Source organism: Sminthopsis crassicaudata, chromosome 4, assembly GCF_048593235.1.
Source record: "Sminthopsis crassicaudata isolate SCR6 chromosome 4, ASM4859323v1, whole genome shotgun sequence".
Lineage (NCBI taxonomy): Eukaryota > Metazoa > Chordata > Mammalia > Dasyuromorphia > Dasyuridae > Sminthopsis > Sminthopsis crassicaudata.
The window spans coordinates 401,820,803-401,848,275 of record NC_133620.1 but is presented as its reverse complement, the minus strand read 5'-3'; the positions used below and the strand labels follow the sequence as shown (position 1 = coordinate 401,848,275).

Here is a 27,473-nt window from a genome sequence, read left to right as displayed (position 1 = left end):
AGCATGTAGAAGGGACTCATTCCTACCAAGGCAAAGACTGGGATTCACTGGAAGACCTTCTGAAAGCCTTGAAGAGTGAGATGAGCACCTCTGCCTTCCTCTGAGCCATTTCTGTCCCTAAAGTCTTTCCTGTTCAAGATCATGGAGATAACTCGTCTTGTAGCTCATCGCTATACCATCAGGTTCCCCTCAGTTTCTTCTCTCTGCTCACAAATAAACTTCCTCAGAATATTCCTCCTTCCAATGTTTTTCCCATGTTTACTGTAACTCTTGTCTTCTGACTTCAAGGAATATTGAGGATTCAAAAGTTGAAGAAAGGATTAGTGTGTTTCTAAAACTGATATCCTAGGGGTGGAAATGAAATGGAGAGAAGATCTTTTTAAATATGGCAAAAAGGACAAAGCCTGAGTTAATGTAGGATGGTTCTCTAAGGTGATACCAAAGCTTGTCAGCTCAATTAGTTAAAACATAGAGCTGATCAATAATTGTATAAATAGTACGCATATATCGGATTTAACACATATTTCTACCATGTTTAACATAGATTGGATTACTTGCCATGTAGGGGAGGACGTGGAGGAAGGAGGGGAATTGGAACAAGTTTTTTTTGTGTTTTTTTTTGTTTTTTTTTGCGAGGGCTAATGTTGAAGAATTGTCCATGCATATGTTTTGAAAAATAAAAGGCTTTAATAAAAAAAAAAAAAAAAAACATATTGCTGATGTACCAGGGGTGAATCGTGACCTGAACCAGTTAGCTATCCCTGTGCCATGTTCATAGATGACTTCACCCTTAATCTACAATCTTACAAATGTATACCAAGGGTCAAAAAATAGTTTGGAAAGGGAGGATGTTCATTGTAGCCCCTCACTTTTGTAGCAGAAGGTCATATTATCTTAATCACAGCATCCTTTTGGTATCTAAAAGATAGCCCATAAAGGTAAGTGGGAAATGAACAAAAAATGAACAGAAATGGAAACCAGGGAGCTTTTGGGAAAGCAGAATCTGGAGCCCAAATCCCCATTTGTATCTACTCACAAGTTAGCCATGGAGTGTTCCTGGAAGGTGACAAAAGCCATTCCCAAGGGGTAATCCTGAACAGTGTGTTCCTCTTGGGATAACCTTCGCAGCAGCCTGTCTTTCATCCGACTATAGTAGATGATGGCGTCTTCCTACCGGGAAAATACTGATTCAATCCCACAGCAACATGATGGGACATTGCCCAGACCCAGAAAGCTACAGGACCTTCATAAGACCATATAACCTGTCCTATAGGAACTCAACTAACTGAGACAAAGAGGAGCCAGTTCCCTTCAGCTTGTGGAACAGTACCTATTCCTAAAAGGTTCAAGGTCCTCACCTTCTCACATCCTGAGATATCGCAGAAACAGAATTGGCCACAGGGCTTGGGGTTGATGAATGTGCGCTCGCCCGTTTTTATCTGCAGGTTGGTGTAATAGTTCAGGCTTTTCTCAGCTTTCTTTCTGCAAATGGGGAGGAAAATTCAAGAGCAGAGGCACAGGCAATATTTATCAAGGTATGGACAGACAACAAAAAGTAGAAGAATCTGCTCCTTGTGGACAGGGGGAAAAAATTTTAATTAAATTCAAATATTTATTAAGTCCCAACCATGTACATGGCACTGTGCTGGGGGAAAAGACAGATAAAAATAAAATAGTCCCTGCCCTCAAGAAGCTTATAGTGTATTGACAAAATGTTTTAATTAAAATTGTTTTATTATTCAAGCTTGTCTTGCTCACTTTATCACTGAAGAGACATGGATCACCACGAAAGACAGGACTAGAACCTGACAGTTTTGCTTAATCTAAGGTTCCCTGGCCCCACTCTCACAGGATCCCTTGACATCATACATATTCTTCTAACTTACCTTTCATTACACAGATAAATTAGCTTGGCAACATCATAGCATAGTTGAACCTCTACTACGGTACAGGTGGGATAGGCCTCTCTGCATCATGGAGAAAGGAGGGAAAAGGAAACAAAATAAGCATGATGGGAAAGAGCAAACTTTACTCAGAGAATATCATCATTCATTTAAAATGGTAACCAATGGGCAAGATGAGCTTTTCATGGGTTGTTCTTATGAAGAATTCTGACAAGGCTAGGAAGTTGCTATATGGTATCACTGCATAACTATATAGTATAATGAACAGAGTACTAGCCTAAAGTTATGAAAGTCTGAATGTTAAATCTAGGATTTGGCACTTTCTGGCTGTGTGACCATGAGCAAGTCACTCTGAGACCTCAGTTTCTTCAACTATAAAGTGCATTGATTGGGGAAACAATGTTCAAATAACTATGTACAAACAAGCTCTATATATACTGTACAGTTTTTAAAGGAAATAATTAACAAAGGAAAAGCACACAAATTAAGAAGAACTGGGAAAGGCTTCCTATAGAAGGTGGGATTTTAGCTGGGACTTGGAAGGAAGCCAGGGCAGGTCAGAGGCAGGAATGAGGCATTCCAGGCATAAGGAGAGCCAATCTGCAGATGAGCATCTTGGGCTAGGAGCTTTAAAGAGGACTTTGGTCCTAGATATCAGAGTATATTACAGGGGCAAGACTGTGATGGTCTGGGCAGTAAGATGCAAAAAGACTAGAACAATAGGGGGCCAGGTTGTAAATGGAGGATTTAATATTTGAACCTGGAGGGTAGGGAGTCACTAGAGTTTGTCAAGTAGCGAGGTGACATGGCCAAAATGTGCTTAAGGAAGATCACTTTGAGTTGAGAAAAAACTGGAGCAGAGAGAGACTTGTGGCAGCAAGATCAATCAGGAACCACCTTATTTTGTTTTAAATGCATAATATACAAGATTACAAAGAAAACCAATTATATTAAAATATAGTTATCCAGTTTTGGCACTTTCTGGCTGTGTGACCATGAGCAAGTCACTCTGAGACCTCAGTTTCTTCAACTATAAAATGGGGATAATGATAGCAGCTACTTCCCAGGTGACTGTGAGGATCAAATGAGATAATATTTTTAAAGCACTCATCACATGCCTGGATCATAGGTAGGCACTTAATAAGTACTTGTTTCCTTTCCTTCCTCAAAGGCTATGCTTGAACTCAGGTCTTCCTGACGCTAAGCCCAGCACTCTATCTACATTGCCACACTGCTTCTCTGCTTGATAGGCTGGACTCAGCTACAGCCCAGCCCTGATCCAAGGTCTCAAAGAAAGTGGTCTGCATTAATGAAGTGCTATAGTATAAGACAGGTTTTTCTTGTCTCACTCTTACTTTCACCCATCCAAGGGGACTAGTTACTGGTTCTTCAGTAACTAGTCCCCTTGGATGGGACAAGGTGGGAGTTATATAAGAAAAACCTGTAGTAACTAGTCCTCTTGGTTAGGGGAAAGTGGAAGTGCTACAAGAAAAACCTGTAGTAACTAGTCCTCTTAGATGGGGCAAAGTGAAAGTGATACAAGAAAAACCTGCCTTTTGAATGGATGGTTCCTGGTTGATCTTGCTGCCACAATTCCCTCTCTGCTCCATCTATCTTCAAAACAAAATGATCTTTCTTAAGCACAGATTATGTCCCATGACTGAGCATTCTCCTTAAATGGATCCTGGACCCTGACTTTTATGTGGCTCTCAGATATTTCCAAGGTTAATTCAATAACTAAGGATGTTTTCACTTCTGTGGGGGTTTGGCCCTAGGAAGCTCCATCATTGGCCTCCTTACCTGAAATGACTTTCTAATGTCTCTTTCTTGGTGTTTTTGGGGAGTCCTGTAATAAACAAAGTGCGCCTCACCTACAGCAGGAAAAACAAAAAGACAAAAACAGCACATTCCTTTTTAAATAACACTTCTAGAATGTGTCCCTCAAATGTGCCCGCCCAAATGAGTCTTGTATAAAAAGCCCTCTGCAAACCTTAATAATATATAACATATAATGTTGTAATAATAAATAGATAAATATCAATGTATGTCAGGGTTTGGGGTTGGTTTGTTTGTTTTGTTTTTTTTTCTGTAAAGCATTCTCCAGTTTACAGAGAATTTCTATGCAGATAATCTCATTCCAACTTCATGGCAACCTTTAGGAAATAGACCACGCACTGTTGTTCTCCTAGCTGAAGGAAATAGAAGCCCAAAGGGATTCAAGGGCTTGCCCAATGGTATTCATGCAGTGGAAGGGAGACTAGGATTTGGATCCTCTGACAACTACTCCTGGAGGGCTTTGAAAAGCTCTAAGAAAACAGCACAGTTTGATTTGTTCTTTCCAGAGACTCCAGAAAGAAAACATCTGGGAAACTTTACTGGATGCTTTATTGGCTTTTACTTTAGGCCTTTCTGTTAACTGAAAAAGAAGAGATTTGTTTATGTGGCACCTTCTTCAGAAGCCTCTGAGGCACGGAAAACACAGTGCTGGCTTTATTTGCAATACAGAGAGATTGAGAAACAAAAACCCAGAAAAGAGAGCTGACTGGCTCTGGACCACAGAGTAAATCTGGGGCCCAGCTAACCTCAGGAAAACCAGAGCTGCCCTCCACTCTGGGGGTGTGCCTGATCATAGAACACCTGATTCTGCTTATTATTATTTTTTAAAGATATGACTCAGCCGAATGGAGGTCAAAGCATATTATTGTGTATGTGTGTGTGTTTCTCCTTTGAGTCTGTGTCTTTTTTACACAACATGGAATATGGAAATATGTTTTGCATGATTGCATAAGGACAATCTATAGCAAATTGCTTATATCTCACGGAGAAAGGAGGTGAGAGGAGGGAGAAAATTTGGAATTCAAAATTTTTAGAAAAAACAAATGTTAAAAATTGTCTTTGCTTTTCATTGGGGAATATATCAAATGTTATTTAAAATAAAAAGAAAGACATGATTTAGGAAATGAAAAGAATAATTTAATTCTTGTACAAGAACAGTACAAGAACAGAATGTAGTACATATTTTAAGACAAAGTAGCTTTATCAAGTATTTTGGCTTAACTGTTTTTCTTTGTTACATGGGGGAGTTTAATCTGAGTGGAGGCAAATATAAAATGTTTTGTTTTAAGATGTGACTTGAGAATTAGGAATAAAATATCAGAAAATCTTAGCAAAAAAGAAGCAGTCAGCAAAATGAAAAATTAAACAGTCAAAACTCCTCTGCTGATAATATTTTCCTTCAGATCTTAGAAGAAACAGTTGGAAAGCCCAGGAGAAATTCAGGAGCAAATCTGCAATCATGAGTTCCCCCCAAATCCTCTGCGACCTCAAGCAGAGATCAGGATGAGCTGGGGGAGTTCCCACTGGGCTTCCCCTCTCTGCACCCTTCCCATTTCTGGGCACTGGCAGTCACTGACCAGGTTTTCCTCTTTGTACTTGATGGACTGGGTATGGTGCCTCATGAAGGCAATGGTCAGCAGCAGGTAGATGACGGCAAAGATGGTATGCAGCCACAGCAAATTATTTCTGAGGAGAAGAGAAAAAAGTTCAGTGTCGGGTTTGGGAGTGCAGAGGGGAACACCTAGGTATTTCACATGCAATCTCAATTTTTGGCTCTATTTGGTATTTGCAGTCATGTAGCAGAGCTGGTTTTAGTGAGCTAGGGTGCTTCAAGCTCTTGATCACTTCACTATCAAAGTGATCTTCCTTTTAAAATGTAGGTCTGATTACATCCCTTTTCTTCCCTCTTCTCCAGTGACTGCCTTATTATCTTCAAGATCAATTATAAAGAGTCATTTGGCCTTTAAAGCCTTTCCCAACTGTCTAATCTTATTACATTTTACTCCCTTTTCCATATTTTATGATTTATCAATATCTGCCTTCTTTCTCATTCTCACTCACTTTCTCCTTTGTGTGTTTTTATTGGCTCTTCCCTATACCTGGAATTTTTTTTCCTTCTCACTTCTATCTCATGATCAAGCCTCAGTTCAAATCTTACCTCCTGCAAGAAGCTTTTCCTAGTCCTTTTAGCTGTCGTCCACTTCCTCTCCCATATGATCTTTCCTCTTACTCTGTATATCTTGTATATGTCAGAAAGCTCTCTCCCTGCCCTTATTCCTTTTTAACTGTAAAATATTCGTATTTCTGGGGCATGAGGGGCTACTTCTTTTGTGAGCACCCCCTATAAAAAATGAGTTTTGTTTGTGACATTCAAGATCCTGGTTCAGAAGAACACTTGCAAGCAGTTAAAGTTCACAAATCTGCTTGCACTTGACCCTCTCTTTATCTCTACCTATTAGTCAACCAATATTTATTAAACACCTACTAAGTGCCAGGCACTGTAGAAGTGATGAAGACATGAAAACAAAAATTAAATAGCATCTGCCCTCAAGGAATTTACATTCTAATGGAGGAGATAAATACATTTATATATATATATATATATATATATATATATATATATATATATATATATATATATATAATAAGTTTAAAGTGAATAAATACAAATCAGAACAAAATTGTTTAAATACAAAGTAGTTTGAAAGGAAGGCTGCCAGTAGTTGTAGGGGGAGGATAGGAAACTCATCATACAGAAAATGATACTTGATTTAGATCTCAAAGGAAGAGAGGGATTCTGAGACATCCTACTCCCTACGCTCTCTCCCTTCAGAACCTCATTCAATTTCATGCTTCAAATGACTATCTCTGCCTCTCAAAGCTGCATCTTCAGGCCTGAACTTGATTCTGAGCTATTACCCTATATCTCCCATTACCTACAGGTTGTCTCCAAATGCATATCCCACAAGCATTTCAAGTTAACTTGTCCAAAACGAAACTTTCTCTTCCACCCAAAAGCTATTCCTCTTATCTTCTGAATTTGTTGGGGCCTATTCTGTGATTCCCAATCTAGCTTCCCCTCAAATTCCTGCCTAAGAAGAAACACACATCAGAACAAGGATTGCTAGCCCAACCTCGGATTCATATTCATAGTTGCTCCCCAACTCTGACACTCACCCAGTCTGCAGATTTGCTATTGTCGTCCTCCCAAAATTGTAAGCATCTTTATCTGCAGGTAAAACAGAGACAACTCTCCTGAGACAAGTCTTGAAGTAGATTGATAAGGAAAGTCAGCTTGCATTTATAGAACTTGGTGTAAGGGACTAAAGTAAAATAAAATCTAACCTAGAAACTAGTGATTCTCATTTCTCAGCAAATTACAACACTACCTGGAATTCACTTTGGAACACCATCCTGGATATTTTTTCTTTTACTATCCAGTATGCGTGCATTTTTATAAGCCAAAATAAACTAAAATTTAGTTCTAGCTAATTTCATTGCAGCCCTTAGAAACATCCTGGATCATTAGAAACATTAGTCCTTAGGAAAATTAGAAACATTTCTAGGTTTGGGAATCTCTACCATGGATGAAAATTAATTTCAGCATTTGAAAATAAGATCCCTTGTGGAATACTTAAAGGGAAAAAAAAATCACCGAATGTGGAACTTGACTGAAAAGAGTTGTATTGAGACAAAAGCACTGAATTTAGAAAAAAAAAAAAAAAAAGACCTTTGTTCAACTTTCAGGTTTGTATATGATCTATCTTTGTGATCTAGGCTGATCTAGGTGACCTGGCACTCAGACCTTCTCATATCTGAATTCAGTCGTTAATAATGACCTGGAGATCCATTCTGGATCTTTGTCAAGGAGTTCCCAAGGAGTTCCCTGCTCTGGTCTCTCCTACCTCCAACCCCAGAAGTAGGGAGAGAACGTTCTTTCTTACCCAGTAAATCGCCAGAGAGGTTGACAGGCAAGATGACACACAGAGACAGGAAGCTGAGTACCACCAGCAGGAAGATGATATGGCGTTGGAAGCTCAAGTAATGTATGGCATCATCTCCACACCATTCCTGGATCTGTTCATCTCTGGGCACACACACACACACACACACACACACACACACACACACACACACACAAGTTTCAATTAAATAGCTTGGTCCAGTAATTCCTCCAAGACTCTACATTTGTGCATTTCATGGGGCCACTCAAGTGTGTGAAAGTGTGTGCACACACATATCTCAAAATACATTGTGCATTTTATTCCTCTATTTTTGCTTTAGAGGGTGAAAAGGTCACACAACAGAGCTGATTTCACTACAAATGAACGGTCCATAACTTTACTGGGTTCTCACTGAAGTTCAATAATCTTAATTTATTAACTAATTCTTCCCCAGACCACTGGCCTTGCTTCCTTTATGGATCTCAAAGTCATCATCTTGGGAAGCAACTCCCAGAGAGAGTCTGGCAACTCCTTCTGCTTGTACTGTGCATGTAGCTACTATAGACCAAGAAAAGAAAGTTATTAGCACTTTCAAATGGTCCAACATCAGAAACTGGGATGATTTCATCAGTAGAAATGACAATATTTACTGCTGCATCCTAAGGACCATGGGACCTTTCCATCTGACTTGAAGCTGAAACATCTTTTAGAACATGAATTCCATAAGAGCAGAGACCTTCCTTTTTTCTTTGTATCTCCTGTAGCTAGCACAGTGCTTTCCATGTAGTAAGCACTTAATAAATGTTTTTTTTAATTTCTTCTTTCAATAATAATCTCATTCAATCCCATACCTTTAACTACCACTTCTATGCAGATGATTCCCAAAGTCCTATCTCCAGCCCTGACCTCTCTTCTGAGACTCCTATCTCCAACTTACTATAGAATATCTCGATCTGGATATTCCACAATCACCTCACACTCAACGTGAACCACAAACTTAGGTTTTTCATTTTCTCCCTAAGCCCACTTTTTCTTCTGACTTTGTTATTTCTGTCAGGGGGTACCACTACTTCCCACTATTCTCAAAAGTTCAAAATTCTGCGGTTATTTTTGAATCTTCTTTCTTTTTCACCTTTCATACCCAATCAATAGTCAAATCCCATTGATTCTAGCTATTCAACATTTTCCAAGTCAGTGTTCCCTTTCCCCAACCCCCCCTTCTAATCCCACTGCCCTTACAGGCCCTAATTACTATCTACCAATAACTTCTAATAGGTATTCCCATCTCCATTCTCTTCCTACAGAATTACAAAATTTCTAAATTGGAAAAGCCCTCAGTGGCCATCTAGTTTACAACCCCTCCCCAGTCCTTATCATACTATGACATACCAAGGGGTCATACAGCTTGTTTAAAGACCACTGATGAGTAGGGAAACCTACTGCCTCTTAAAGCAGCACAATTCCACTTTGGGATAACTCTAATTGTTAAGAATTAAAGGCAGCTAGGTGGCACAGTGGATTGAATGCAGAGCTTAGAGTCAGGGAGGCTTATCTTCCTGAGTTCAAATCTGGTCTCAGACACTTAATGGCTGTGTGATACTGGGCAAGTCACTTCACCCTGTTTGCCTCAGTTTCCCCATCTGTAAAATTGGCTGGAGAAGAAAATGGCAAACCACTCCAGTGTCTTTGTCAAGAAAAACCCAAATGGAGTCACAAAAAGTTGGATCTGATTGATATGATTTAACAACAACAAAGCTACAATGCTACCACAATGGTAGTGAATTAAGAGAATATTACAATCCTAAAAAGTTGAATCAAGTATCATTATGTACCAGGGCTCAAATAAAGCTCTCCCCATCTGGCTGCATAGTTTTGCTTCCAAACCAGAGATCTTACTACTAAGCTTTACACACAGCAAGTATTTTATGATATTTTGTTGAATGAAAGAATGAGTAATAGAAAATCAGCTATTTCCTTCATCAGTTTTAACTAAAACATCCTCTTGCCCCACTCTCATTACCTTTTACTAGGAGTAAGAGTGAAACAAAAAAATGCCAAACCCCTTGTAGCAATAACTAGACTTAATATTGGTGATTTGCTATTAATAAAGAACTTTTAATTGCAGTTTTTAATCAATGGCTAGTTTTTAAAGGACCTAGCTTAGAAATGTGTCCCTGTTTTGGTACAATGACCTGGTCCAAACAGAAAAACACCAATGACATACCTGATTCTGTTTAGAGAGAAAGCAATGCACAAAGCTGCGAGTTTCAACAGCGGCAGAATTTACATTTTGGGTAACTGAGAAAAAAGGGGGGGCCTTATACCCCCAGCTACCCTTCCTCCTCTGTCATTTCCCAATAACTCAATTGAACTCTTTTTGTGACCACTTCACATTCCCAAGATGGTCTGTTGCAAAGCATAAGTTCCCTTTATGCTTCAGCAGCTTATGACTGTTTTGTGGGTTTCCGTCCTTTTGAGCACTTCCATTTCCAAACCTGAAGGACTTTTGGGATGAAACTTATGCTTCAACCTCAAGATAATGCTTATAATGCAAAAAAAAAAGCATACACACCCTTATAAAAACACTCATTCTATATCCCAATGCAGTTCAGTTCTTTTCTCTCTAACATTCCTACCACCCAAACAAATGAGCTGTAACAAAGAATCTAAGTGACTTCTCCCTCCATCACATACTTACTGCATTCGAAAAACAGCAGTTAGCCATGAACAACACCCCTGGAAATAAAGAACAACTTGATTAGCTTTTAAGCATCTGTTGCTTTGAGGAAACAATTCTTTTCATAATCTTTGAAATCAAACAACAACTTAATTTCCTATTATTCTGAAAGCAGTTTATCTGTCCACAATTCTGCAGGCTGGCCCTTTGTCCCTCTCAAGACAGTCTCCATATGCTCCTTGTAAAAAAAAAAAAAAAATCACAGCCGTGCACCATGTGTGTGGAACACTGGAAAAAACATTTCTTTCAAGTCTCAATAATTGAGGGGAAAAATATTTTTAAAGCTCAAGAGGGTAAAGTCCAAGCACTTAAATCAAGAGATGATGACATCTCAGGACTGATTTGGAGCCTGTCAGTGGAACATTTGGAAAAAACTGATATTGCTTGGACCAGAAGCATAAGAAGGAGAAAATAGCAATCTGGGGCCACTTTTAGAGTGAGGTCTAAGGGAAGGAAGTTATAATTTGTTTGTAGACTTTAGAAGCAATCACAATTATTTTTAAACTAAAAACTCCCTAGGGCTTAATATGCCTTTACTTCAGAAATAGGTCAGCAATCCAAATGCTGATCATCTACTGCATGGGGACCTCTTTCTTTTCTTTCCCCTCCTCTCTCCCTCTCCTTCCTTTTTTTTCTGTCCTATTCTCTTACTTTTCTTCCTCTCACTTCCTTCCCTCTTACAACACTATACCTTCAATTTACTAAGGGGCCCTCTTGGGACTACTGGTTAACTTCAAGGCTAAACAATTACTGGTCTTCATCTTTTCTATTATCTTTGTCCTGTTGACATGAATTCTTTAAATATCCCAATTCTATTCTAACCCATGATATATCTTTCCAAATTCTCCACCATTATATCTCTGATGAGCATGGGCCAAACAAGCACATAATAATATTGCCTGTGTGATCTTGGGAAAAGTCACAATCTCTCTGAACCTCAGTTTCCTCCTCTGAAAAATGAAAGGGTTGGACTAAATGGTCCCTGAGGTCTCTTCCAGCTCTAAATCTATGACCCTGCATTCAGGACCATCTCTAGTCAACCTGCTTTTTATCTGGCCACTGGACCCAGAGTGTTCTGGCAGGGAAAGTCACATCACCTCTGATGTCATGGTCCTCTTTGAGAATAGAGGACATAAAACAACAACAAATCTGTAATGTTATAATTGCTGTTATTAATGTTAATATTGATTAAAAATTATTGGTTTTTATTTTATTTTTTTTTGATTAAAATTTTTTTTAAATTTAAATTTTGACATTTACAGAGCTCTTTCTTTGCCCCAACTTGAAAGGTAGGAAGTAGAGTATTACTGTAATTTTATAGCTAAGGAGGAAGACTCTCAGAGAAATTAAAAAATTTTCTGAGGGATCACACTTAGAGTACAGAGACTCAATCCAATTGTGTGGATCCAGGCATCTTTCCCCTAAACTGGCCTGCCCCCTTGTGGTATATTTACTAAACCAAACTCAATACCAGAAGTAATCTTACTCTCAAATTTCTGTTAGGAACTCTCCCCTATAGCCACGGCCCACATTGCTGTGACCTCTAAAATACTAACCAGATCCGATTCAAACTCGTAATGCCCTGAGGAAGAAGAAGATGACAGCCTCTGGTATCTGGAATTTCTGAGATACACAAGGAGAGAAAAGTGTGTAAGCTTGTGTAATCACACCTGGGGCACAATGTCCACCGTTATCCTCCCTCCCTGACTGGGAATCTATTCCCTATGCTAAGTCACCCCATTAGAGTAGGACCTAACACAATGGCTTCCTTCAGCATCACTTGGAGAATTACTGACTCATTGGAAACTTTCTAGCTAGCCCTATTGCTAGTTCTCAACTAGGGATCTATAGATTGCTTCCTTCCTCTCCCCAAGATAAATTTCAAAGAAGTCTGACATATCACAATCTTGGTGTTTTAAAAAAAATTTTTGAAACTGTTTATCAATATAATTTAACTTGTAATCATGCATGTATATATACACATATATTTGTGCATATCGTATACATACACACATACAATTTTATACATTTAAAGACATTCTTAGAAAGTTTTTCCAAAGGAGTCATAGGCTTTACCTGTGACTTTAGGAACTCTTAGTATAATGGCTACGAGTGCTGGATCTGTGGTCAGGAAATTCTGGGTTCAAGGTCTGGGTTAAAATGGATGACTATAAACAAGTCATTTAATCCTCTGACCAGCAGACAAATCTTTAAGGCAAAAAATTCTCACTTGTTTTTTGTGTTCCCACATGCATTAAAATGTGGGCCTGGGACCCCTTGACAAAGCACTTTCCTGCCAATAAACCAGTGATAAGAAAACTAAAGATGGAGAAGTTGTGATTTGTCCAAATTCACCCAGGCATTCACTAAGTGTTGGAATCAGGATTTCTACTCCATCATAGAATTCTGTGTTCAGTGCCCTCAGCAATACACTAATTGCTACCTAGCTTTACTCATGGAATGGGTACAACCTCAGGCAAATGGAGACCTGGTGGAAGATCTTAACTTTAAAAGGCCCAGGTGTCCCATTTCATCCAGTTGTCTTGATCTATATCTTGCAACTGGACGCAGAGGGCTCTGGGGGGAAAAGCAAGGCAGGTGATTTTGCACAGCCCCTCCCTCAAGTCATTCAATTCGTTTGAATGTTATGGCATCCCCTCCCTGAAGTCCTGGTCCTCTTTGAGAACATAAGACAAATAACAACAATACTATCTCACAAAAAACTTTTTTTGAGCCTTGGTTTTTTTCTCCCTATCTTCAAAAGGCAAACAAACAGCCTAAGACTTCCTTCAATTAAATCTAAGCAAATGGTTTTGTTCTCAGGGTTATCCCGAGGCTCATAAATCGATACAAAGCAAGATAGCTTTGGTGTAACAAATAATTGGGTCCCAGAACAGGGCAGGTCATAGGCATCCCTCCTCCCACAGAAGCCACATTTCTGCACTAGCTTAGGTTGGTGAAAAGAGAAAACACTGTAGTGACGAATTCTCAGCTGAAGTTGCCTCTGTGCCCCAGTTTTCCCTATTAACATGCTATTGCAGCAGCAGATACAACACCCAGGTATGTATAATATCTAGCCAGATCTGGAAGTTGTATCTGTTCAGATCTATAATTTGCCATCACCTTTCTCCCTTTAATGTAAAATGTACTAAAGGCCTTTAGAGCACAGTATGATATTAAAAGTTTATGTCTTCCAATACAGTCATTATTTTTCCCCCAATAAACTCAAAGGGTGCCCAAGCACCTGAGTTATGCTTTAACTAGGGCTGGAGATGAACGTTTTTTATCCTAATAAGTCCCTTTTGGTTTTTTTGGAGTTTATTAACTTCAAAATTGAAATAAGCAGACTGAGTAAAGAAACCTTCCTCTTTCCACATTTTCCTCAATGTTGAAACACATAGGGAGTTTTAGCAACTTTATTTCCCCTGTACATTTTTAGTTCAATGCAAAGAACCCTGGTCACAAGGCCTGGCATAGTTCTTTTTGAGACAGACAATCAGAACCAGGACTAGGAGGGGTGTCTGCAACAGCAAGAACAAAAGGTCATTTCAATGGTGATGCTCCAACTGAGCAGGGATTCTATTATAAGCCTACATTAACTTTCTGGGCTTTAGCCCAGTCAATCACACCTCTGAACTACCCTCAACATATTTATCAAGATGAAACCAAGTTAAAGTGAAAATCTAGGATTTCTATGAAGTAAAAAAAAAGCCAAAATTGGGATGCCTGAAGATGGGGGTGAGGAGTAGGGAAAGCAGTTAACCTTGATGACTATTTTATGAGTTGCTTGAATTATAACATTTATATTAACTTGATACTTTGCATAAATTATCTCATTTGTTCCTTACAGCAACCCTTGGGGGGGGAGGAATGAATATCTCTGGTCTAGTAGACATACCAGCTAGAAGAGCTATCTCCTTCTTGACCACACATTCCCTCCTGTGGACACTGCCCAGAAGGCCCCCCTCTACCCCAACCCTAAAGTAAAAGCCTGGGAGATGACCCAAGGGACAGTCCTGCTGCCATTACACTAAAGTAGTTTTAATCTACCCTCACCCCAAGGAATCTTATTTTTACCTGTCTGTTTCTGACACCAGTGCAATGCGGCCATAGTCCCAAAATCTTCTTCGAATTATGGAAAATACAACTATTAAAAACTATGAGCAGGAAAGAAAAAAGGGCCGGGGAAAGAGAAAGACAAACAGATGCATCATAGATGTTTTTCTAATTAGAAATAGAGATTTCTTGGGGATGAGGGTAACACCATCCTAAGTCCACTACCTACATCGGCACCCTGTGTATCTTCAGCAAAGGCAACTCCCCTCCATGGGCATGGAAAGGCGATCATTTCTCAGGACCCTACCCAGCTGTAACCTGGTAGGAGGACAGACTCTCTTGCAATGGAGGTGTTTCCCCTGATCTTAGTCTTATCTAACTGCAACATTCCCACTGTCCAATTTCTACTAATATCAAAACAGAAAGATTAAAAAGTGGCCCTTGGAGGCATTTATGTAACAGCCCTGTAGACCAAGTTCTTTCACATTTATATCTGTCTGTCTATCTATCTATCTATATGTGTGTGTGTGCATATACATACATACATATATATATATGTATATAAAATATACCCCCACACACATATACATATATATGGCAGAAGGTGGTGCAGTGTATAGAGCACTGGTTCTATAGTCAGAAATACCTGAGTTCAGATCCAGCCTCAGATACTTAACTACTTTGGGTGACACTGAGCAAGTCACTTGACTGTTTGCCTCAGTTTCTTTATCTGTAAAATGAGTTGCGAGAAAGAAATGGCAAAACATGCTAGTAGCCTTGCCAAGAAAACCTCAGATGAAGTCACAGAGAACTGACATGACTGAAAGGACTAAGCGTGTGTGTGTGTGTGTGTGTGTGTGTGTGTGTGTGTGTGTGTGTGTATAAGAATTAACAGCAAAAAGCCTGCTCATTTTCTCTTGACTGAGCCCTGATCAATAATTTTTAATCACTCAAGTTTTGTTTTCTTAGAGAGCAATAACAGAGCCTGGCTTGATTCCAGTGGATCTGAGCTATCACTGGGGATCACTGCAAATAAGCAAACAGGAACTTCATTTTATTTCTAATCCATCTTCCAAGAAGCTGCCACAGTGATGTATCATAGGCACGGGTCTGTGTGTTTCTCCCTAGATCAATTATCTCTATGGTTCCTTATTACTTCTAGGAGTAAATATAAATCCTTCCATTTGGCTTTTAAAGCCTATTATAACCTTGGCTCCACCTTGCTCTTTCAAGTTAATTGTGTATTACTCTCCTCCATGGTCCATCCAAACTGGCCTTCTTGTTCTTCCTCACATTTCATCCCCATTTTTTTGTTTTTGCCAGAAACACATTCCCTCCTCCTTTCTCTGAAGTACCGAGACCATATTAGGTCATTTGCTCATCATTCTTTTCTATGACTTATTGTTGGGCCCCTACAACCTTGGTTTTCTGTAACTGAAATTGATCTATTCTTGCTATCTCAACCTTCCTCTGGAAAAAACTCTTTCATCTTCTTAGGAATATATTCCTTATATGTTCCTTCATATCAAGTTAACACTTGTATTGAATTTGTCCATACTAAAAGATGTACGTATTGTTTCCCCCTTGAGAATGTAAACTCCATAAGGGAAGAGATGCTTTCACTTTTGTTTTCTATCACAGTATCTGGCACATGGTAGAATCTTAAAACTTGTGGCTTTTGTATTTAATGATTGGTTTTAAAGGCACATGCTAATTGACTGAAGCATATCGTAAACAATATAGCATTTTGGCATAATACTGGAAAGACTGAGTCAGAAGTCCACTATCTTACCAGGGTAATTCAGTACTCTCATTATGAGACAGAGACAGAGACAGAAACAGAGAGATAGAGAGAAGAAGAGAGACAGAGACAGAGACAGAGAGACAGAGAAAGAGACAGAAGGGAATTTAGGGTTAGGGTTAGGGTTTAGCCCCACCCTTACCTGTTTCTCTCTCCTTCTAGGACCCAACTCATCCTGTTAACCTCAGCCTTCTTGAATTTCCTATTTCACTCCATGCTGCTCAGGAGTCAATTCTCCCCTTCCCCAAGACAGAATAATATCCCTCATCCTAACTTATAAACTCCTTAGAGGTAGGGGCCCCCACTTAGTTTGATTCACTCCCCCTTAAACCAGAGATAATTGGGAGCATCTCACCAAGAAGCAGCTGACATCTATAAGCAGGACAGTAGGAACTCCACCAAAGGTCACTCCCTGGAGCACAGTGCTGGTGTTGTTGACAGTGCTGTAGCAATACGTGTCATTGGGCTTATCACCAATGCTCAGCCGCTCTCTGCTCCTGATCACCCCGGAGTGCCACAGGCTGAGGGCTGGGAAACTTGTCCCCTGCATTCCTGGAGGCCAGATGGGAAAAGAGGAAGAAAAAGGAAAAGAAAAAAGCAGCAGGGTCAGAGTTAGTGAAGACACTCCCTTGAGACCACACCACTGGTACCAGCATCTCTTATGCTGCTGTAGGGCGTGGATGGCTCTTTGGAAGGACTGGTGGCTAAGCAGGAAGTCAGCTAGAGAGAACAGGATTCAGAAATGCTATGTGCCTGGCAGCCTTACTTGAGAATGGTTCCATTGTTTAAACAATTCCAGATTATCAGAAGGGTTGAGATAGCCAGACTTACTCTGGGTCTTAGTTATAAAACAGGTTCCCTCAAACACCGTCTATCAAATGGAAATTAACTGAGAAATCTAGACCAAGGGGAAACATGTAGAAAGAAGCTGCCAATGTTTTAAAAGACTCCAGACCATGGAATATGGGACCTATGAACTCGTTTCTAAAAATATTTTGGTAACTGGATTTTGACAAAACCAGTTTACTTTGTATATATTTAAAAACATTTTTCTGAAAAGGAGTCCATAGGCTTTGCCATATTGCCAAAAAGGAAAAAAAAAAAAAAGGAGTAAGCATTTATTATGTGTCTACAATGTGCCGGGCATTGTGCTAAGTATTTGCAAATTTTATCTTATTTTATGTTCATGACAATGGTGGGAGGAAGGTATGATTCTAATCCCAGCTCTACAGATAAGTAAACTGTAGAAGACTGAGATTAAGTAACCTGCCCAGTCTCATACAACTAGTAAAGTATCTGAGGCTGCATTTGAATTCAGGTCTTCCAGATTCTGGGCCCAATGCTCTATCTATAATGACAACTAGCTGTCTCAGAAAAAAAAAAAAAAAAAGAATATTCTCTATGCAAAGATGGTCCTAAAGGCCACCAGCAGGATTAAACAATGTTTATGGTGGCCACAGGCAAACCCCCAGGAAATATAAGGAAAATATATGGAAAAGAAATGAGTAGCCAAAAAATGGAATATTATGTCCTTGTCCAACATGTACAACATGATAGAGGAGACACAGAAGGTACATGATAAATAGAATCCCAGAACCACACAATCTAGATCTAGATAACTTCTAAAATGACTTTAAAGGTTGTCTTTAAAGGCTCCATGTTAACTGGGAATTGAATGTAAAATATTAGCACTACTGTCTTATACAGTATAACCTAGATATAATATATGTGTGTAGATCCAATTTTCTTGTTGTACGTTAAGTATTGGATTCCGAAGGTATAAGACCCAGGTTACTTATACCTTCGGAATCCAATACTTAACGTACAACAAGAAAATTGGATTTACACACATATATTGTATCTAGGTTATACTGTAACACATGTAAATGTATGAAATTGCCTGTCATCTAGGAGAGGGAGTAGAGGGAGGGAGGGAAAAATCTGGAAAAATGAATACAAGGGATAATGTTATAAAAAAATTATTCATGCATATATGTATAATTATAAAATTAATTAAAAAAAAGAAAAGAACTGCCAAAAAATAAAGGTAAAAATAATATGCTTTAAAAAAAAAAAAAGAAAGAAAAGAAAGAAAAGGCTCCATGTTAAAGGGGGGAAAAACCACTTCCTAAAAATAACTCTCCTAAATGGAATAAACTGATTACCTCAGGAGGTGGTATATTGGAGGACTTCAAGAAAAAGCTGGAAGAGAGATTAGACTTAGTCAATCTGGTCTCAAAGGAAGAAGTTGCAAACAGACAATTTTGGAATGATCTAGGAAAAATCCCCCAACAATCAGAGCTGTCCAAAGCAATATAAATTGCTTTGGGAGGTAACAGGCTCTCCCTCATTGGAGACCTTCAAACAGACTAAAGGATTATTCGTGGGAGATACAGACAGCAAGATGGACAGAATACAGGAATTGGGGTCAGAAAGACTTCAGGCACTTACTACCAGTGTGACCTCTCTGCCTCAGGTACTTGGTACCCATGTAGCCTCTCTGAGCCTCAGTTTCCACTTCTATAAAATGAAAGGCTTAAACTCCCTTCTAGTCTATGATCCTATCATCTTATGGGGATTTCTTCTCAAGTATGGGCCAGATACTAAGGTACCTTTCAACTCCATAATTTGGTGATTCTGCAAAATTAAAGATGTTGCACAAAGTTGAAGAACCAGGAAAAATTTTTATGTAGTGTATTATATGATGAGCTCACATTTCTATGTTACCTTAAGGTTTGCAAAGCCCTCACCTCACAGATCTATGAAAAACTATGAGTGTTGTTTATGCAGGTGTAGAAACTGTAGCTACATCTGTGGTACATTGTAACGAATGAAAAACCTGAAACAGTTTTGAGTAATTTATAATTAATTTATCAATTAGGTTAACTAATGATCAATAAATTGATGGTCAGTGTAACCAAACTCCCTACTATAATGAAATAACTTAAATATTTTTTTGAAAGGAAATACACCTGACAAGAGAAATCAACCCCAACTGGTGAACATTTAAATGAGGAGATGGGCTAAGTCTCCAGCTCCATCTACTGAGAATGTGGCTAACTTCAACAATTTAGATGGGGAATTCCCCATCTCCACCCAGACCACAGGTTGGTTTTCTCTTTCAGAAGGTGGACCAACCTAACATCCAAAGGAGGGGTGCAAGGACATGGGCTTAATTCTTAAGGACAAAAATTCATCTAGATTAGATTCTGCTTACATTCTAAACAAAAGTAAAATTATCTAGTTGGGTGGAGTCCAACTGGTGCTGGTCCAAAAACTGCCTCCTAAGGATTAGGAAAGTCTTAAGCCAGTCAACCATGTCCTTCAGAGATTAGTTGACTGACCTATAGGGACAGGTCCCTAAATGAGAAAATAAAGGGGGGAAAAAATCTTAATCCTAATTTAATAATTGGTTGTTAATATAATAGCAAAATAATGTCTTTTACCACATGGTTCTTAAACACAGAAATACTCAGCCTCCTCTCTTCTTTGACCCATAGCCTCAAATCCTTTTTTAAGCTTAAATTCCAGAAACCTGGATCACTCAAATCAAGAACTTCTCCAACTGTCCAGGGAACAAAGGTCATTTGTGTACCATACTAAAGCTTACAAGTTACTTAATATATGTTGCCTCATCTTTATTCGTAACTCCAAGGCTGAATATATGGAGTATGCTTGTGTACCTGGAGAAATATAAGGTAAATATGAGATCAAGTGAAATAGTGTACATATAGTCCTTTGAAAACTTCAAAGTACAATAAAAAATGGCTGTTATCATTGCTGATATTATTATTTACATGCTGAAAAACAACATGACATAGTGGGTAGAAAGCCAGTCTTGAAGCCAGGGAGACCTGAGTTCAAGCCCCACATACTGGCTCTGTGACTCTCAAGAAAGACATTTAACTACAGTATTCTAAGGTACAAGGAGGATATCTACCTGCATTGGCAAGAGTTTCCTCATTAGGGAATTCCCTCTGCCAATGAAATCCCAGGTCTAGTCCCAACTCTATTCACTTTTAGATACGTGTATTTGTCATTGTCATTTTCAATCCCATCTGACTCTTAATTTGGGGTTTTCTTGCCAGAGATATTAGAATGGTTTGCCATTTCCTTCTCCAGCTCATTTTACAGATGAGGAAACTGAGGCAAACAAGGTTGTATGACTTGCCCAGAATGGATTTGGAGTCAAGTCTTCCTGATTCCACACCTAGCACTTTATCAACTGTACCACGTAGCTGCCTAGGTATATATAAGTATCATTAACCTCATTTTATAGAAGAGGAAGCTAAGACACGCCAAGGAGCCATAAGTAGCATAGCTCCTAACTCTAAGTCCAGGGTCCTCTCTCCAAGAGCACAGACTGAATCACTGGGAGCTCACTCTCCTCAATTTCAAGCACTTATCTCAAGGGTTTGCCCAAACATGCTTAGTGAATGACTTAATGAATGAGCTTAACAGATAATTAGGAAACACATACAAAAAAGGGCCCAACCCCCCATTCTGGACACACACCCCTTTTGTGTCAGATGTAACTGTGCCTGAAAGCAGCTTAGCAAGGAAAATGGTTGTGTTCCTGGAATGATACATATGGAAGGGTGATTTAACGATTGGGGCTACAGAGGCTGAGTCTCCCTATGTCCTTTCACAACTGCCTCCAGCAAAAGATCTCAAACCAAATTCCCAAAGAGTTCCAATGCAACAAGATGAATGCCTTTCTCTTCCCCTCCTCCCTATACTTACTGGGTGACTAGAATCACGATCCTGTGAAAATGGCCTCACTTGGTGCCTTCTCTGGGGTTTGCCAAGGGAGCAAGGGAGACGCACATTCCCTGTCTCTGGCTCACCACAGCTGAGCCTCCCACACTGCTGAAAGCTGGACTCCGCCAGGATGACAACTCATTTCCTGCAGGTCTTGAAAAACCAGAGTCTTGGAGATCATTCGGCAGTCATGGATTGCTCTAATAGAAATAGGAAGGAATGTCAAAAAGCCAGATCAGGGTCCTTGATGCATTTTCACATTCCCTGGAAAGGTGCTAAAACATCTTTGAATTTAAGCCCCTAGTTACCTGAGAGTCCACCCACATCAGCTCTTTCCTCCCAATTCCTACTCCACTACAAATATAAAAACTGGCTTGTTTTGCTTCATTCACCCTACCCCTCCAAAGGGAGTCCCTCCCAGCGACTTTCTTTTTTGATCAACTTTCTCTCTAGCTCAAGAAGAGATAGTAGTCTAGGAAGGTGACCCTTGAGGTCATGTTCTAATCCCCCAAAGGCCTTTCCCCCAGCTAGATCATAAAATAAACAGGAAAACAGAATAAGCAAAGGAAAAGAGAGAAGGGGAGGGGAAAGATCAGAGACTTAAGACTTGAGTGTTGTTCTACCTCAAAAGGCAAGGTTTTCAATTGTTTTTTAATTGAACAATCACAATTCACTAATCACCTATATGACAAATACCATATTAGGTGCTAGGGACACAAATACAAACATGAGACTGCCTTTTCCCTGAAGGAGCTTCCATTCTACTGGATGGGGGAGGGGGGGAACATAATATATTCACATATAAGTAAACAGAAGATATAAGCAAAATAAATGCAAAATGATCAGGAACAAAGGAGGAAATAAAGAAGTAAAGAAAATTAGGGGAGTTGGAGAAAGCCCCATGAAAGAAGTAGCACATGAGCTGGACCTTGAAGGGATTTAGGGGTTCTAAGAGGATGAGGAAGGATGGCATTTCTGAAATAGGAGATAGTTTTCTAATTGTATGAGATAGAAGTTGTGTACAAAAAACATCAAATAGGATGGTCTGACTGGAGTGTAGTTTATGAGTGGAATAATGTGTAATCAGTCTTGAAAGGCCTTTACATTCCAAACAGGAATTTGTATCTAATCCTAGAAGCAAAAACAAGCCACTCATAAGACAACTTCTGCTAGTTCGAGAGGCAAAAGCAATACTGTGTGGGGCTAGTAATGTCCCATGCCTCTTTCTACCACAGTTTTAGGAAATGAAGGGTTCCCACTCCAACTTCCCATTCACCCTCCCTCAGTCAACACCCAACTACTAGCCATCCGTACATTTCTTGATTCTTTTCTCTGGGACTAAATACTACCAGGGCAATTCTACCAGAGAATAATCTGGAGAGTTAATGGACAGTACAATCCTGCCACTCTGGGATCAGAGGCTGGCTTTACAAAGCAATCACACTAAGGATACCTAGTTTTCTTTGAAGTATAATGAAGTAAATAAAATGCTATCCATCCTGGGTAGAGAGAATCAATGGACTCAGGCTGAAGGTTGAAGCATATTTTTTTCTTTATTTTTCTTGTCCCCCCCCCCACTCCTTTTTTAAGGTGAGGGAAGATGGCTAATGCAGTAATACATTTTGCATCACATGATATGTATACTGGGTATTGGATTTCTTGCCTTCTCAATTGGTAGGGGAAGAAGAGAATTATTTTTTTTTAAACCACCACAACAAAGTTTCCTTTGATTAGCTTTGTAGCTTAGAAGTCATTTTAGGATCTGTTTGCAGCAAAATGAACAATATATGAAGGCCCACTGAATGTCAACTCCTTAGCCATATCCTCGAACTTCCTAGTTCAGTGCCTATTTAAATAATGACATTCTTGGTTGGCCAAAACACTGGTTCTCAGCAGACAGCTTTTATTATCTTGCTAGACTGTCATAATCATAATGGTTGACATTTGTATAGCATTTACAATCTCTAAAACACTTTTGATATTTTATCTTATTTGAAGTTTTAACTATCCTGGGAGGGAAGTAGCACAGGCTTAAGGTGAGGATTAGTCAGGATTAGACCATGAATATCAAACCCAGTGCATGTACATCCCCGTTCTTGGGGAATTCTGTTCCACAGGGAACGTTTACATAAATGTATGTGTATATGTTATCTCCCAGGTCAAAATATAACTTCTTGTTTTTGTATAGAATTCCCTCAAGGAAGCAAGTTGTGTTCAGTCATGTCTGACTCTTCATGACCTCATTTGGGGTTTTCTCAGCAAAGATACTGGGGTGCTTTGCCATTTCTTCTCCAGTTTATTTTACAACTAAGGAAACTGATGCAAACAGGATTAAGAGACTTGTCCAGGTTCACACAGCTAGGAAGTGTTTAAGGCTGAATTCCTATTCAGGAAGATGAGTCTTCCTGATACCTGTGCTCTGTCCAATGTACTAACTAGCTATTCCTAATTGTCCTATATTGTTCCATTCATATCATTAGCACCTAATACGGTGCAATAAGCAACAAATGCTTATTGATTGGGGATTGAAAACCTCAAGGGAGCAGGATTTAGCTCCACTTACCAGATGGCTGGGACAGAGGTGTGATACTTAAGGCCATTAGTTTTGACACAGTGAACTAGAATCTAAGGCACTAGGAAAACTAGCCATGTAGGCACTTACTGCTGAGGAGTGTTCTGAGAGTATATTCAGATTATGTCTCTCTCACACTACATTGGATAGTTCAATATAATAAAATAAATAATAAGGCAGCGCAGCACAGTGGAAAGTGTTAGATTTGGTATCAGCGAATCTGGGTTCAAATCCCATTTCTGGTTGCTTAATATTTATTCAATCTGTTTCCATATCTATAAAGTGAGGACATTGGACTAAATGACCTCTAAAATCCTTTTTAGCTCTAAAGCTATAAATACAACTGTCCTATTCTACCTAGAAATCACATTTTAAAAATACCTAGGACAATTTTTCCATTTGATCTCCACAATATTCCTGAATGAATTACCTCTGAGGAACAGAATTGAAGTAGCTAGCTCAAGATGACACTGCTGAGAAAAAGTATAATTGATGCTAGACCCTAGCTGGCTCAGCATGCCTTATTCAGCATTCTTTCCCAGTACTGCTGTCCTTCTGAAATCATAATCTGTCTAAAACCCTAGATTCTCAGTCAAATCTAGTTGCCAACCTTGACTTTACCAAAGTGAAAACTGCACATTTCAGTGCCTTTGGGGGTCTACATGACTATATTACAAGGTAACACACTGCATGGATTGATGGAAAGAGTACGTGTTGGAAATCAAGAGATCTGAATTTCTTTTTCAGCTCTGACAGACAGATTCACCTTATAACCCTGGTAAGTTAGCATTCCTGAATCTGTTTCCCTCAACTCTAACATCAAACAACTAACCCTTGTTATTCCCTCCCAGAAAAAGGCTAAGCAGCTCAGAAGAGTGACACTACAGAAACACAAAGATATTTTTTTTTCTTTCCTCCCCCACCAATTTAATGGAACAGTTAAAACATGATTATATGAAGATCAATTCTGATGGATGTGGCTGCTTTCAACAATGAGATGATTAAGGCCAGTTCCAATGATCTTGTGATGAAGAGAGCCATCTGCACCCAGAGAGAGAACTGTGGGAACTGAGAGTGGATCACAGCAGAGTATTTTCACTCTTTTTGTTGTTGTTTGCTTGCATTTTGTTTTCTTTCTCGTTTTTTTTTCCTTTTTGATCTGATTTTTTCTTGTGCAGCAGGATAATTGTAGAAAAATATATAGAAGAATTGCAAATGTTTAACATATATTGGGTTACTTGCCATCTAGGGGAGGGGAGGGGGAAAGTGAGAGAAATTTGAAGATTTTGCTAAGGTTGATGTTGAAAAATTATTCATGCATATGTTTTGAAAATGAAAAACTTTAAGAGAGAGAGGGGGGGGAGAGAGAGAGAGAGAGAGAGAGAGAGAGAGAGAGAGAGAGAGAGAGAGAGAGAGAGAGAGAGAGAGAGAACAATTAAGTCCAAGCAGCTTAATCTCTTGTCCAGGAGCTTGGATGCCATCTCCCTTAAAATCCTGTAACTGGGGAGTTCTGATAATTTTAGATTAGTGAATGAACTCAATTTTTTTTTTTTCTTTGCAAAAGCTTCTCCATGGAGGACCCCTAGTGGGGCAGACAGTCTGACTTCTAAAGGCATTTACTTAACAACCATCAGCTGAACTATATGCAAATGAGCTAGGCACCTTGAAAAGGGTGCTCCCAACACAATGCCTTTTCTTTGGAGCTGGGACACTTTGTGCACACTTCAAACTTGTGGCCAGGAAATTACAGCTCCTGGTTTCAAAAAGTCATTCCTTCAAGTTAGAGAAACACACAAGCAGTTTCCACAGGAGTAGTTCACACTTGTGTTTTCTTCCACTCTCTGGTCTAGGAACTGCCAGCTGGCTCAAGTTCATCCCCCAACTGAACACTGGACTGTGTGATGACACTTCTAAGGGAAATGAGGATATGCTTTCCGTTCCTGACTACACCCACCCTTAGAAAAATTTCTTCAGATGTGTTGTTATTAAGGGGCCCAATGAACTTCCTGTGTTGGGAGGGACATTTTTATGGGATGCTTTCTGCGGAAGAACGATTCCTTCTGTCTGTACTCCTTTCAGAATCCTTCTCTACCCTCCTAGTGTTTACCAACACACACAGGAAGGATAGAGAGCCCTTTTTTTTGCATAGCCTCATTCAGCAGTCTGGGGCCTGACTCAATCCCCCACTCCTACCCCCACTGCTTATTTACTACTTGGGACTTAGAGCAGAAAGTTAACACCCCACTACTATTTTGTCCTTGAAGGGAGGCATCTCCTTAGGACTGAAATCACCAAGTCACCATAAGCTCTCTTGGTTTTGAAACCTTAGTAGATTTTTCTTTCTTTACAATAACTTCCTTAGCCAGCTTTCAAGTCCTGTCCACCCCAAACTAGTTACAGGTGGTTCAAATCCAGGTACCTTCTTTCGCTATCTTTTGCCCTTCCAAATACCGCGTGTCCCAAAAGTCTTAGCGCAGTTTTAAGCACTTTGGGATATATTCTGCCTAAGCCTGTGGGGTCAAACTCCACTGGTGAGCTCAGGCCTTTCAATAAGCAGTCCCTTGACTTCTTTCCTGCCAAGTCTCCCGGTGGTAGATGAACCCGATCAATCAGAAAGCATTTATTAACCAGTTAACAGCCATAGAGCTAAACTCTAGGGATATAAAGGGAAAAAAACAATAGTCCCTGCTCTAAAAGGACTTACCTGCTGTGGGGAGAAGAGCAACGTAAATTAAAAAAAGGTATCTAAAAGATGCAGAGTAGATGAAAGGGAACCCTAAAAGGGAGGGTTTGGAGCCTAGGGAGGAAATGTCAATTAATGGAGCTCCGGGATAGGCCGGTGAAGGCTTCAGAGCCAGTAGACAGAGAGAAAGGGGGACAGCCCCCCGAAGTGGGGGAGGGAGTAGGTAGTGAGGGGGAAAGAGCATCAGAAGGGGAAGGAGCAGAAATAAGGCGGAAGAAAAGAGGCAGTGAAGTGTAGGGAAGAGAATCCTGGGCAGGGAGTGAGGAATCCCAGAAAAGAATGGAGTAGCTCTGCGCTGCCCCGAGGGTACAGTCACGCTTCCCCCCGGGGAGGGGCCTCTTTAGGTTTTCTTTTCTCGTAGCCGAGACAGGAGGGCAATGGGCACCCCTCAACCACCAACAGTCCGGCCGGACCAAACAGAAGGCCTGGACCTGCCACGCCCGCCCCGGAACCGCACACTTGACGTGGCAGGATTGGGGGACGGTGTCCCCTGCCCAAGCCAGTCCCTAGCACCCCTGAGCCGGGAGGCGAGGGGCAGCGGCGGCGGCGCCTCCCGACCCCTGTAGCCCTTTACCTGAAGCAGTGGCTCCGGTCCTGGCCCCGAGAGGCTGCCGAGCTCCACCTGGCCCGGCCCAGAGGTGGCCTGACTACTTAAAAGTTACAAAGTGAAACTCAAGCACTTTCAATGCACATGCGCAGAGGCTCCGCCTCTTGCCCAATTTGGGCTCGCTGGTCACCCAGGAGGCTCCGCTCCAGTGATGCCCCGAAGCCCAACTCACCGAGGCACCTGCGCCCCTCCACTGGGTCCCCGATCTTCCTGTTGCCACCTCGCTTCCTCAAACCTCACAGCTGAGTACTTCCTCTTCACTAAGCATTCCCGAACTTCTTACCGACCTCAGAGAAAACCTCTGCTCCCAAAATCTCATTTTCCACACGGGGAAACTGAAGCTCCGAGCAGGGAAAAGGAAGTTAGCCAGCACCCAGCTCGTCTTAGGAGATTCACACGTGGTCTGGGAGACGTGAAATAAATTCGCTTAAATTCACTTTCACCTCCACCCTGGATGGAGGTTTGGGTGGAGAAAAAGGAAGAGGGCGAGTGCTTGGATGTGAAGCTAGGGG

General features: G+C 40.2%; 1 protein-coding gene across 1 annotated transcript in view; it reads right to left on the bottom strand.

Moving 5' to 3' along the window:
- The window catches only part of TMEM63A (transmembrane protein 63A), a 40,938-nt gene extending 13,891 nt beyond the window's left edge, over nucleotides 1–27,047 (bottom strand). Inside the window, exons 1-13 of the mRNA XM_074262626.1 lie at nucleotides 26,929–27,047; nucleotides 21,022–21,239; nucleotides 16,634–16,830; nucleotides 14,499–14,578; nucleotides 11,978–12,044; nucleotides 10,383–10,420; nucleotides 7,685–7,827; nucleotides 6,918–6,969; nucleotides 5,318–5,426; nucleotides 3,705–3,775; nucleotides 1,887–1,967; nucleotides 1,359–1,482; nucleotides 1,037–1,170 (exon numbers count right to left, since the gene is read on the bottom strand). Coding sequence (XP_074118727.1) covers nucleotides 1,037–1,170; nucleotides 1,359–1,482; nucleotides 1,887–1,967; nucleotides 3,705–3,775; nucleotides 5,318–5,426; nucleotides 6,918–6,969; nucleotides 7,685–7,827; nucleotides 10,383–10,420; nucleotides 11,978–12,044; nucleotides 14,499–14,578; nucleotides 16,634–16,828 — 1,094 coding nt within the window. The 5' untranslated portion in view covers nucleotides 16,829–16,830; nucleotides 21,022–21,239; nucleotides 26,929–27,047. The remainder of the gene's footprint in view (nucleotides 1–1,036; nucleotides 1,171–1,358; nucleotides 1,483–1,886; nucleotides 1,968–3,704; nucleotides 3,776–5,317; nucleotides 5,427–6,917; nucleotides 6,970–7,684; nucleotides 7,828–10,382; nucleotides 10,421–11,977; nucleotides 12,045–14,498; nucleotides 14,579–16,633; nucleotides 16,831–21,021; nucleotides 21,240–26,928) is intronic.
- Between the last annotated feature and the right edge of the window lie 426 nt (nucleotides 27,048–27,473).